Consider the following 13241-nt stretch of genomic DNA (forward strand, 5'->3'; position numbering starts at 1 on the left):
AATAGAGGTCTCCCTCTCCGAACCCCACCAAGCACATATTCCTGCAGGCCGGATGACCTACATATGGGAGGGGCTTAGTTCCAAACAGGTAAGGGTTATCACCAAATGGGAAGAACTTATTTATGCAAGATACAGGATGTACATCCTCTGTCTTTCTGGAATATTTCCATATGGAGGCATTCAGAAATATGGACCAATGTAAAATTGAAAAACAGTTAATAAAATCAAGCATTAAAAAAAGAATATGAAATTGATATTTGCTTGATTTACTGTTCATTTACAGCACATTTAATAAGATGCATGTTTGTTTTACTTTGTATTTTGCCTGCATCGCAACACATTGTTTTGCATAAATATGTTATTTATATGCCATATTAAAATGGAAAATAACTTTAAAATCTAGACTTTATCTAAATTGGTTTTGTATTTCACTCCCTTTGTGCACTAAATGTTAAGTGTGTCAAATGAAATGAAAGCAATTACTCACAAATCGTGGACATGATGTTTTTTGTTTAGGTGTGTCAAGGTGGCCTATTTGATCTATAGAGTAGTATGGCTGATAAGTTGGAGAAGTGTTTGAGCATGTAATTGCCATCACTGCAAATTCCTGTGAAAGCTTTGACCATCCCATCAGTCTAAAGCTTGCAGTTGTCAGTAGTATTATTACTCTTCACTCAGTTAAAACATCTGTGTCATCCTTCCTCATTATTGTTTATGGACAAAACATAGTGGCGATGTAATCAGGGTTTTATTGATGTGCTCGCCAACCGCAGTATTTTATTGGTCCCAGCTACCCCCCAGTTGGCTGATTACATCCAGTACAGAGAGCTGATATGGGGAAACTGTACCTTTCACCTCCAAGCTGAGAAGAAACAGGGTGGTAGGAGCTCGGGGTTCGCTGGTGGGGCAGCAAACAATTCCCTGACCAAACCTGCACCAGTGGGAGGGGCTTTACAGCAGGTGTGCTCTTTGCTTTTTGGTTGTAAGAGACCTAGTGAGGATGTAAACACTCCTGTCAGTACTGACAGGAATTCAGTCTGTACGGCCTGGTGTAGCATAATCATATGAAAAGTGCAGCCATGCAATAGTCTGGCCAGTCATGGATGTTGTGGGTTTTAAGGCACTGCTTGGAGAGTGAAATGTGTGTTTCAGGAAATGCATTTATGCAGTGGGCTTGCACCTTGACACATTCAGAATAAATGTAACTCACCACTGCAACTGGCACAATAACTGGCACTGGAACTGGCACATTTTACTGGAGTTGATTCTCATTATCCTTAAACACTTGCTGTAAATCACTTCTATTATCTTCCATCTTTTAACGCAAATTTAAACATAAATTTGGGAACTGATGTAGAAAGAGCTTGCCACTCTTTTATCCATGGTAGGCAAGCAAGCCAGCTACCACTAGATGGCACCCTTATTCCTTAGTGGTAGTTTATCTGGGGTAAACCTTAAAAAAAAAAAAAAATAAAAAAAATAAAATAAATAAATATATATATATATATATATATATATATATATATATATATATATATATATATATATATATATATATATATACACACACACACACACACACACACACACACACACACACACACACACACACATATATATATATCATCTTACAACTTTGGGAAAAATTTGTGTATGATGTGTATGTTTGTATAAGAAGTGAGAAGAGTAAATAGTTTCTGTTTCTATTTTGAAAGGCTAGCTGCACAGTATGGTATGTCACAATGCAACCAGTAAATACAAACAAAATCATTAAACCAGCTCTTATTTAAGTTGCTTTCTCCGATGTGGTATGATGTGGTAAACTATTGATTTAGAGGAACATCAGTAAGTGTGCAAGCTTTGTAAAATTTGGTAGTGCATAAAACTGGAGATGAGTGGTGCAACAATGTTTACTTGAACAATGTACGTGATTTATTGTGATGCTTTTCTGCAATGCTTTTTATAGCAGCTTCGAATCTGAGAAAGGCACTATATAAATTAAACTTATAATAATAATAGTAATAATAATAATAATAATAATAATTATTATTATTATTATTACAACAGCACAACAGAGAGCAATACTGACGGAATAATATTCATACACACACACACCATTATGAACACCTTAATAAATTGGCAAATGAAATTGATAAGATTAATTATAAAATTATTTAATGTTCCCTGCTAATTATAAAATGATTTTTTATAAGTAGTTTTATAATAATTCTCCCTACTAATTAATTTCATTAATGATTATGTTCCTTTCGTCTCAAGTCATAAAAGTCACAAATTCGACAACGTAATTATTTCTCATCTACCAGAAATTAGGAATAACACTCCTGAATCACAAGCATTGCAGGATGTTTATTGAGTAATCAGAGATAAAAGAAAATGCATAAAAAATTGAGGAATAAGTTAATAATGACCAGAGGCATCAAATTCACTAAAATCAAACTATAGCAAAATAAACCTAACCAAACAAAATGACCCAGACAAGACTTGTGATGAACTGAGAATGGCTCAAACTAATAAAACAGGTGATGAAAAAAGAAATAAAACAATAATTATTAAAGCAACCTGTGAGGAGAACTAACTAGGAATAAACAGCCTCCTTAGCAAATGGGAGAACAGAGTTAATCTAATTCTGATGGATAGACATTTACTGGTACCAGCTGATGATATATGAGAGATAGAGGCCTTACACTTTGAGGAGTTCAGTCAGGTCAGAACAGGCTGTTCCGGTAATGGAGGTCCCCTTTCTATCGTGTTGCTGGTTCCCAAGCCTGTGCTCACAACTCGGGGCCGATTTGCTTAGCTAGAGGCTATTGACTTGGCTTTTTAAAAGAAAAAGAAAAATTTGTTTTTAAATTTGTTTACAAACAATGAAGTATCATGAACTTGTATAATATGTGAAGTGACACATTTGCTTAGCTAGAGGCTATTGACTTGGTTTCTTAAAATAAAAATAAAAATTTGTTTTTAAATTTGTTTACAAATAGTGAAGTATCATTAACTTGTTTAATATGTGAACTGATACATTTGTTTAGCTAGAGGCTATTGACTTGGTTTCTTAAAAAAATTTGTTTTTAAATTTGTTTACTAACAGTGAAGTATCATAAACTTATATAATATAAAAAGTGATAAAGTCAGTTACATTTCTTTCCTGCTTTAATTGGAAAGCTGTATTTTGTCTAGTTGATTCATATAGAATTTCTAGTAAACACAATTAGAAATAATTAACAAATTTGTTTATAATAAGCATGAGGTAAGCAACATGTAATGTAGACAGTTGTGATGAATAATTCGAAAATAGCAAACACCTAATGAAGAGAATAAAAAAACAATGGACAAATTACCAAAATAATAGAAGCAAACACCACAATTACTGCACTAAGATAACCAGACATATGGTGTTTTTGGACTGATATGCTAATTGTTGGGTTGCCATAGCAGTCATGAACATTGCTTATGCTTATAGAATTATTTGCCATACTGAATGTATTTAAATTAAAAACCAGCACTCTCCAGTTCAAGGCTGAATGAGTACCTGACCCAGCTCATGAAACACTCGATAACGAGCCGGTGAGCTGAGTCAGAGGTTTTGAGCAAGTTTAAAAAAAAAGATTTGTCAGACGGCAGGACCAGATATAGAGAACCATGATATAACTTATGAGAAACCTACTTTAGATGAGGACAAGTCCTGTGTTCCTCATCTCAGCCCTAGCCTTTGTTCCATAGAAATCAGGTAATAATAATGATTAACCACTGATAAGCCAACACAACTGTCAAAGATTATAATACATGGAACAGTGGAAAAACAATAAGTTGCTGAATAACTTGGATCTTCTTATTGTATCTTTAAAATAGACGTATTGTTATTTCGTTGTTAGTCTTTCATCCTGAACTTTACTATTATTTTGATGATACCATGAGGAAACTATGTTTATCTGTTTTGGATCCCTTTTGTGGCAGAAATTATATGGTACATGCCTGTCAAAACCTTTTAAATTAAACTGAATTGGACAGTAAAGCTCCACTGTTATGTAGAGCACATCACATGACAAGTCCAGAGCTAGACTTCACATTACTGTAGCACTGGCTTGGTTGTTAACATCCATCATTTCAAAACCCTGGTTATCAAAGCCATCTTTGGGGTGGTGATGATTGCTTTGGCCATTGTAGAAGCAGAGGGCACAGTGAGCAGCTGGGACAGATTCCACTCTGCCGAAGTTGGAGAAATCCACGCGGTATTTGCCTTCCTTAGTGCGGGAGATGATGGGAAGAAACTTGTAGCCCCACTTGATCTCCAGAGGGATGTAAGACGTTCTGACCTGGCAAGCGGAACTGGTGGACTCATCAGTGCCATCCAGGAACACCACCAACTCAAAGTCCTGCTGCTGGAGGGTGTCTACAGCCAATTTAAAGAATGGACTTGTCTTGTCAATAACATGGTACAGAGTTAAAGGGCAGATAAAGAAGAGGTTGTCTTTCCCAGCATCCACCATGAAATCAACGTTGACTTGGTCCAGGATGACGGTCTCACCTTCAGGTGTGACGGTCGTCCTAAGCAGCTTGCCGTAGAGCTGGCTCCCGATCATCAAGGTTTTGCGTAGGTTGGCCACTCGTATTTGCAGGCACAGGTTACCATTTTTAGGGCAGATGACAGCAATTTTGCTAAAGGTGATGGTCTTGGCTCTTCTCTTGGGCAGAGTGAGTTTGGCCATAAAGAGTCCACACCAAAAGCAGTTAATTATTAAACCAATAACAGACTGGATAATAATGAGGGCGACAGCTCCAGGACAAAAAGGGCTGAGAACCCGCAGACCATAACCAATAGTCATCTGTGTCTCGAGTGAGTAGAGGAAGGCACTTGTGAGACCAAAAACATTATATATGCATGGCTTGTGGTTTGGGGGTTGGACTTGCCACCACATATCACCATTATCACGTGCAATCCAGTACCAGATGAGTCCAAAGATGAACCAGCTGAGAGTGAAGGAAGCCACAAAGAATAAAAGGACAAAGCGCCATCGGATCTCCACCAAGGTGGTCCAGAGATCTAGCACGAAGGCCAAACGGCTGCTGTGTCTCACATTGCCAAATTCAATGTTGCAGTGTCCATCTTTGGTTACGATGCGATTTTTCTTAATCTGACGCTTGGCCAGGTAATTTCTGAATAACTGACATAATGAGCGTGTCATCTTCAGGAAGAACAATCTGAGGAGGGAAAAAAACAACATTTCATTTGCATAGTGGCAGTTTTAACTAAAACAAACAAGCTTTGCCTTAGTAGTAGTCTCTAGAATCCTCTGAATGTAACTTCTGAAGTTACATTACAGAAAGTAATGGCAATAATTTAAGATACTTAAACGTTGGAGCATCATGAACTAATTGATGTAACTGGTAAGCTGAAAGACCAGAAAAGGATCTTTTGTTGACACTGGTTAAAGCAGTATTGCTGTCAAAACACTGGTTATTTTTGAATAATAAAGTTCCCTCCAAAGGACTCGTAGTGTTGTAACGTTGCTGCTCTGTGCAGGATACACAGATTCCCTTGACGTTGTGAAACATTTAATGACATTAAACATACACAACAAGGGTGGCACTCAAACATAACGCTGATGGAAAACATGACCGTACACTTAAGGTTAAACATAGAACACCTATACATTAATAACAGACTACACAAAACAACGTTACGGCTGTAATGGCCAGAAATAACACAGACGTAGCGACAGTGACCAACACCAGTGCACACGTTGACAGGGGTTTAACTAGACAGACAAACAGTAAACCCTGTGCAGGTGTGTGCAATCCTGGAAGGCGTGGTTACAAAACACATGTGAATCCCCCGGCATATGGTGGGCCATACAACATGACTTATGGGGGGGAAGAGCGTTCCGTGACAAAACCCCTTCCCAAGGGGCGCAGGTCCCGAAGTGTCCTATTCCCGGACAGCGAATCCCAGGCCACCGTGCACCGTGCCTCTCTCGGGGCAGTCCGGTAAGCTCCACATGACATATGAGGGGGAAGCAGTCCTCGACAGTGACCCCTCCCCAGGGGCGCGGCTCCCGATGCTTCCCATTCCGGGATAGTGAACCCCAGGCTGCCGTACACACACACAAACACCGCACGGCAATGCCTGGTGCCCACCAAACACAAGGCGGGCTAGAAACCTCCCACCAGGGAGACCTCCTCGCACGAGGGAGAAAGGCAGGGTCCCTGCCTCTCTCGGGTCAGTCTGGCATGCTCCCCGTAACGTGATGCGCCTGTGAACAAACATTGGGCGCGAACACACACCAACAAATGCGCTGTTAAACACACATATTAGGCGCTGTGATACAGCGCCTGCTAACTTCGCAGGTGCTTTGAGTCTCATTCGCCATGTCATCTGTGTATCATGTAACGATGTCCCTTCGTAAGCCCCATGTCACCAGTGTGTTGTTATGTTATGTTGTCCCACTATAAGACATTTATTTTAGTCTGATTTTTCGTTATTGCTGGTGTCTTGGCTTTCTTTAGCTCCTGTTTGTGCATGTTTTTGATCCTTTTCATTTATTTGCATTAAACTCTTCCTTTGGAGACCCATGTTTGCTTCCTTCCTTTTCCGACGTTCTAAGCACTGTGAAGGGTTCAAAGTCAACAGAGTGAAGAGTAGTTCAAATTAACCTTCTCACCTTCTTTTTCTCATTTTGCAAATGGTGCAAATATGTAACTAAGATGTTGGCTACTGCGTTGAATGGCAGTCACATGAAACTGCACAACTGCATGTTATTCTGCAAATTCTGTTTTATGTACATGAAGTACGTACATATTTTATGTACAGGAATACATGAAGGGACATTTGGGCTTCTGTGTCTATGTCTCATAACACACAATGCTTCCTCTATGTCTCAGAGAGGTCAACCACAACAGCCTACAGACATGCACCTAATGTGTTGCTTGCATGATCTCAAATGGCAAGACACCAATTTATTTTGACACTGTGCTACATATTATTGTTACTATAATGGCATGGCAAGGCAGTGCAAGTTTTATCGTACAGCACTTTTGATACACAGCGGCAAGTCAAAGTGCTTCACATAAGATATGGAAGAATAATCAAGCTTATTACAAACAGAGATCTATTACCTCGGGAAGGTCTTATCCCCAAACTAAAAAAACGTTAAAATGAAATAGTTAATTAAAAAGAAAGAAGCATTAAATAAAACGTGAATTAAAATAATAAATGAACTTTGTCACGGAACGCTCCCCTTCCCACTGTTCACATAGTACGACCCCCCGCGTGCACACTGCTCAGACTGTGTTTGTATCCACTCCGCTGCTGTCAGCAAACACCTGCACCTGGTTTATTGTCGTTATGTTTGTATGCATTTAAATCCATTTATGCCTTTTTATAATACATGTTTTGGATTCCGTTTGTGGTCCCGTGTTCACCCTCCTCGTTCCACGTTAGTGCCACTGTATTTATCGTCTCGTGTTGCGTCTAATCAATGTCTGTCGCTTCGCGGGAAGTAGGGCGCTGCTCCAAAACTAGGGGCTATTCCCGAAGGCCCCCTGTTCCATGTACAGGCCATGAGCACTGGGCGGCTTCGCCCAAAGCCCAGGAAGAGGACTGCCTCAAGGGCTTCACCTCTAGGATGGGCTTTCCCTGGGCGGCTGGCGGCTGGCGACAGGCAGGCCGGAACCAGGGCGGACGTGCCCCTCTGCGTGGCCTGCAGGGCCTGCCATTTCAGCAGGCATTGCGGCTGTGCACCATTTGTCTATCTGCAGGCGCATCTACTCGTAGTTGTGCGTGCGGTATGTTTGTCCGGGCTGCATCCCACCGAGGATGCTGCCGCCGCTGAACGTCCAGGCCACGTCACGGAACGCTCCCCTTCCTGCTGTTCGTGATGTGGCCCGCTGCGTGCAGTGGGAGTTCAGACTGTCTTCGTAAGACGTGGATAGGTTTTTGATTCGTAAGGCCCGCTGCGTGCAGTGGGAGTTCAGACTGTCTTCGTAAGCATGCCGCTGTTGGCACACCTGCACCGGGTATATTGACGTATGTATTTAAACCGCTGTTGGTGTGCCTCTCCGTTGTTCTGTTTGATTCCGTTCGTGTTCCTGTTTGACTGACGTTGCTAGCGTTCACCCCGCTTGTTCCACGTGAGTGCCACTGTTTATTGTCTCGTGTCTGTCTAATGTCTATCTACGTCGAGGGAATCTGTGTGTCCTACTCCTTACCCTGCGGCACTAGGGTCATTACATTTAAAAACAAAGAATACAATTTTATAAAACGAGTGCATAAAATCAAATTGAACATAAAGTAAAAATGTATTCGTAGTGCTTAAATATGACTAAACTTACTTGTACAATAACTTTATAGAATAGCTCCACACTCTTGACTAACAGATATAGTTGAATGCGGATGTGATGGATGATCATTGTTATGAAACACCATGAAAATCAATGTTATACCATTCTAATGTACTGATTTATCAATTATTGTCTCATAGTACTATTGCTCAGTCTCTTCTATAAAAAGCACTTCATGTTTATTACACTGTAGTCTGAAGTCAAGTCTAAACTGCACCTCTGTTCATGGATTAGATTAGAAAGGAATGCCTTAAGCAGCTATTTAATCAGTGATGGCAAGTGGATCAGAGCTTTTTTTTTTTTTTTTACTTAGTAAAGGTATTAGTAAAGGTATTTGACTGAATATAATGAGCTAGATTGTCCATTCATAGCAAGTATAGGTGTAAATTAAAAGCCAAATGATCTGGAGACTTTCTTCAGACTTCTCAGTGCTATTTTCACAACTCTATATTTAAAAAAAGCTAATAGAGAACTTACCTTTAATGGAGGCTGCTGTTTCACTTTAATGCTCGCTGTCTTTCCCTATTATTTTCTCTAAAGGCCCTAATATGCAAGGTCACTTAATTATAGTGACATGCTACATGTTGCTCTTTGGTTATGGTGTTGTCGATCTTGAGGTGTGACCTGCCTTTTGTATAAGACCCTTCCCACAAGGCTGTACCCAGTGTGTTTAATGTTTACCTGTATACAGAAAACAAGTGACTTTCACCACAGGGATGGTGTGGGTGTGTGCCCCATGTGCCCTGGACAGGCTCTTTTAGAGTGCAGTAGACAGCACTAAAATGTCAAGTTCATCTATGGAGGGTATTCAAAATGGAAGCAAATCGGGGCACAAAAGCTGACGAAGTTTATTCCTTGGCAATTTATACATGCTGAGGTTTTGTACAACAATTTTTTGACTACATTCTTAATTTTTCCTTTTATGCCTTCAATGCATATTTTGTGTGGTGTTGTGTACACCCCCCCCCCCCCCCCCAACATAGAAGTCTCATTAGGTTTTGCTTTAATGAGGAGAAAGCAAATATTTAGTGTCATGCAACCAGAGAATCTCTGCCTTCTTTGGAGAAGTGTTTATGCTCTAATAGCAATGATTTACAAAGGATTATTATTATTTTTATTTTTTTTGACAATTCAGGCAATTGCAATTTATTTATAAAACACAAATTCCAAGACATGGCACAGGACTGTTGGTGCTGGGTAGGTTTTTAAAGCAGCTTATGACTAGTTCTAATGTTTCACTTTTGCAGTAAAATCAAACTGCTCCTTTAATTTCTGCATAGGATACATGTAACTTATGCTACATTAAAGTTTGATTCGCTGCAAGTCCTTGTGCATGGAGGGAGAGCAGAACATTGTGGAAAGTGATTTTCTTAAGATACAAGTTGCCTCCCCTGTGAACATGATTTACTATAAATAAAGTCGAAAGAATTGCCCAGGGAATATTCAGAGTTAATCATTATGCTCCTAATCAATTTCACTTTGATATGTCATGCCAAAGTTCATTTTGCAAAGTTTCTTGAAGCCAAAGGAAAGTCTTTAAACCCACTGCATTCTTCATGAGAAAACCCATTTATATTTGTCCCTAGCAAATCATAGGGTCTTTACAACTATTAAGAGCTTCTGATATCAGAATAGAGCATTTTCATAGAGAATATGCTACCAGTGCATTTGTTGTATAAATGTTGTCAGTGTGGATGATCAATTCATTTAAATCATCATTTAATTCAAACAAGCATTTATTTACCCAAAAGAGTGACCATAATTGCATAATGTCCCCACCCCTGGGGATGCTGCCTGAGGCCTTATATTATTTGAGTAGTGAACATAGACATGTTCACCTCACCCTTTGCAATGTGTTCTTTGTTAATAGTGGATATATACATATAAAATCCCAACATTGTCAATGTGTTCTAGTGTCTTTTTAGTGTTCTACACTTTAAAGAGCGTTGCCATTTTTTATTAAATAACTGCCTTTATCTTGGTCATAAACTACATTGATATGAGCTCATTTAGCAATCAAATGCACTCTTATCCATGCTGCATCAACCTAACAGCAGTGATGCTGCAGAAAAGATTAGGTGTTTATTTAATCAAATCAGTTTAATCACATCCATGGTGCACTATCATTCACCAGAAAGACTGGGCAGTATACAAGCATGGGTCCTCCTGAAGCACTGGTCTAAATTTAAATGTAAGAATTTTTTGTTTGTATCAAATGAATAAATATTCACACATTTAATAGAGACAAATTGCCACTTATCTGTTGATGCTTGGTAAGTTCTTGGAGCAATTTGTATGCATAGTTTTTATTTTTGCATTTTTCTGTTTCTTTAAAACTAAATATGCTATATTTAACATTTACTCTACATTTAACATTTACTTTACCTTTAATATTTGCTCTACCATTGACATTTGCTCTTTGTCATTTGTTGTGCAGCATGATACATGTGTGGGAGGTGGTGGTGGTGATGTTGTGGAAAAGTTACCTTAAGATGTGACCGTAACTGCAGCCTTGCGTGGGAACTAATTTTAGCTGAAATATTTTGGAAATTTTATGGAATGTTTGGAATGCCAAATGAACCCATATAGACCTATTAATATTTTTTTCATATGAAAATCCTTTTTGTCAGTAAAAACAATCCACAGAGTCTTTAGGCAATTGTGAAATGCTTCTGATTGCTAAACAGAGAGAATTGTACAATATTTTCCCATAAATATTTTCCCATAATTAGTTTTATTTCAATAATGAACATACATTTTAAAGCCTTGTCATTGTGTTGGCTTTTCTGATAATGCTCAGCTGCTTCTGTGTATGGAATGGCTCTACCTGGAACAGCTGTAGTGGCTGTGTGTGTGTGTGAAACAACACTCTGTGATTTTGTGACTTGCCTGGCAGCCTGAGTGATGCAATTTGCATATGAACTTGACTAACGCTGTGCTACCTGTGAATGCCCAAACTAATGAGCTGCAAACTAAATTTTCCTCTTGTTTTTCCAAGTCTGTCAGAATGCGAATATATGGCATGAAAGTGAATTTGAAAAACTAACTAACAGTGCAACTAGATTAAAAAAAAAGAAAAAAAAAAAAGATTCAGCTCCTAGTTTAGATAATGATTTTCTGAAGATGTGTGGAACTGTGAAATTGTGACATTATGGGCCTTAAACCTCTGTCCTAGTAAACTTCCAGACCTATCCCCTCCTGACAGATATGTAGTTCAAAGTTCCAATCTAATGCCTTCTGTTCCTTAAATGTTTATCATTATCTAGAATTCCCTGAGTTCTCAGATCATTAATTTGTTATTAATGACCCCAAGGGATACTTAACACCTGTACCTGTTAACAGATCTATAAACAACTTCACATGACTGCAGTGCATCAGACCATAATAACTGGTGGACCGTAAAGAATTTTGACTTTATTAGTGTGTTTTTTAGTACTCTACATCTCATAGGACCCAGATATTTTGATTAGGTATTAGCCTTTATCTAAGCCATAAAACACCTTTTGATATGTATGTTTGCATTTGATATGTGCGTGTACATTTAATATGTAGTTGTACATTTGATGTGTAGGTTTGATGTCTCTACTCTGCATCAATTCCAAAAGCACTGATGCTGTAGAATCACTAAGTAGTTAGTATTTATTTATAAAGCACATTTAAAGCCAAAGTTCTGTATATGTCTGATCTATATACCGTATCACTGAAGAGTCTGGCAGCTACACTTCCGGCCACCAGAGGTCCTCCCCTCCGGAATACTAGCACTCTCTATTCAACACACTGACCTGTGTCCTATCAGTCTCATTAACACACTGTGAAAGGCTTCCAGGAACTCCCAGAACTTGTGAAGAGTTGACAGCACTTTGCAGTCTGCATGCCAAGCTGTTTGTTGTTACTGATTATCTAGATTTGGCCCTCGTGTCTTCTGTTTTTGAGGATTCTTGGTTTTCTGACCCTTGCCTGTCTGGTGTCTGATTTTTACCTCTCTGGCCCCTTCCATATGATTTGCAGTAAAGTTTCCCCTGCACATGGATCCTAACTGTATGAGCCTGCTTCCACGCACAATGACATATCAGTAACACACCTTCACTGCACAAATAACAACCAAAACATAAATACATTTTCAATCTTGTTTTAAAACTGGGACTGGGGGCAGATCTAATTTCTAATGGTAATTTGTTCCTCCGTTTAGCTTCAGCTCTGATGATGGAACAGCCAGGAGCAGATCATTGGAGGGTCTTGGTGATCTGGAAGAGGAGAAGGTAATTCTGTAGTTTGACCACTTCACCTAGGTCCTTAAAACACATAACCAAACCTTGAATAATGTTTGGTATTTAATGAAACAAATTAACTGTGGTGTACTATCATTATCCAGAAAGAACACCTGGGCCCTACTGAACACTACACAGTTGGAGCAATGGAAACTCTGTATATATGTCAAGTAGCGTAACACAAAAAAGCAAGTAGGTAAACCACTGATTAGTGTAGCTATAAGACATTTTTAAGCACCAAACAATGCCCCTAAAGTTAAAAATCTCTACATCCTTAACTGCAAAGTCCTTCATTAAGCAGTATACAACATTTATAAATAATTCATACTGTAGTTTGAAAGACTAAACTTTTTTTTTTTTTTGCATATTGCAAGTTAGTGGTATAGACCATCATGGAGTCCAAAATAAGCTTCTAAAATATGTTTGTTTGTTTTTGTTTATTTACCCATCATAAATTAGTATTAGACTAGAGGTTGCCCCACAAATGACACATGGCTCAAAATGGAAGATGAAACAGACTCAACTCAACTTTACTGCACACAGGTTGTGGGGAATAAATGCTCTGCAATTCTTTCTGTTTATGTCACAACTGTGCAGTTCTGTGAGTCACAATTA

The 13241-nt window shown here is 38.9% G+C and overlaps 1 protein-coding gene across 1 annotated transcript; it reads right to left on the minus strand.

Moving 5' to 3' along the window:
• Positions 1–2356: 2356 nt before the first annotated feature.
• LOC113585353 (ATP-sensitive inward rectifier potassium channel 1) lies at positions 2357–8944 on the minus strand. The gene is made up of 2 exons (XM_027022790.3): positions 8836–8944; positions 2357–5220 (listed from the first exon to the last, which is right to left on the minus strand). Exon 2 carries the CDS (start codon positions 5202–5204, stop codon positions 4083–4085), a length of 1122 nt encoding a protein of 373 aa, XP_026878591.1. The 5' UTR covers positions 5205–5220; positions 8836–8944; the 3' UTR covers positions 2357–4082.
• Between the last annotated feature and the right edge of the window lie 4297 nt (positions 8945–13241).

Source organism: Electrophorus electricus, chromosome 6 (genome assembly GCF_041902795.1).
Source record: "Electrophorus electricus isolate QZ-2024a chromosome 6, ASM4190279v1, whole genome shotgun sequence".
NCBI classification, from domain to species: domain Eukaryota; kingdom Metazoa; phylum Chordata; class Actinopteri; order Gymnotiformes; family Gymnotidae; genus Electrophorus; species Electrophorus electricus.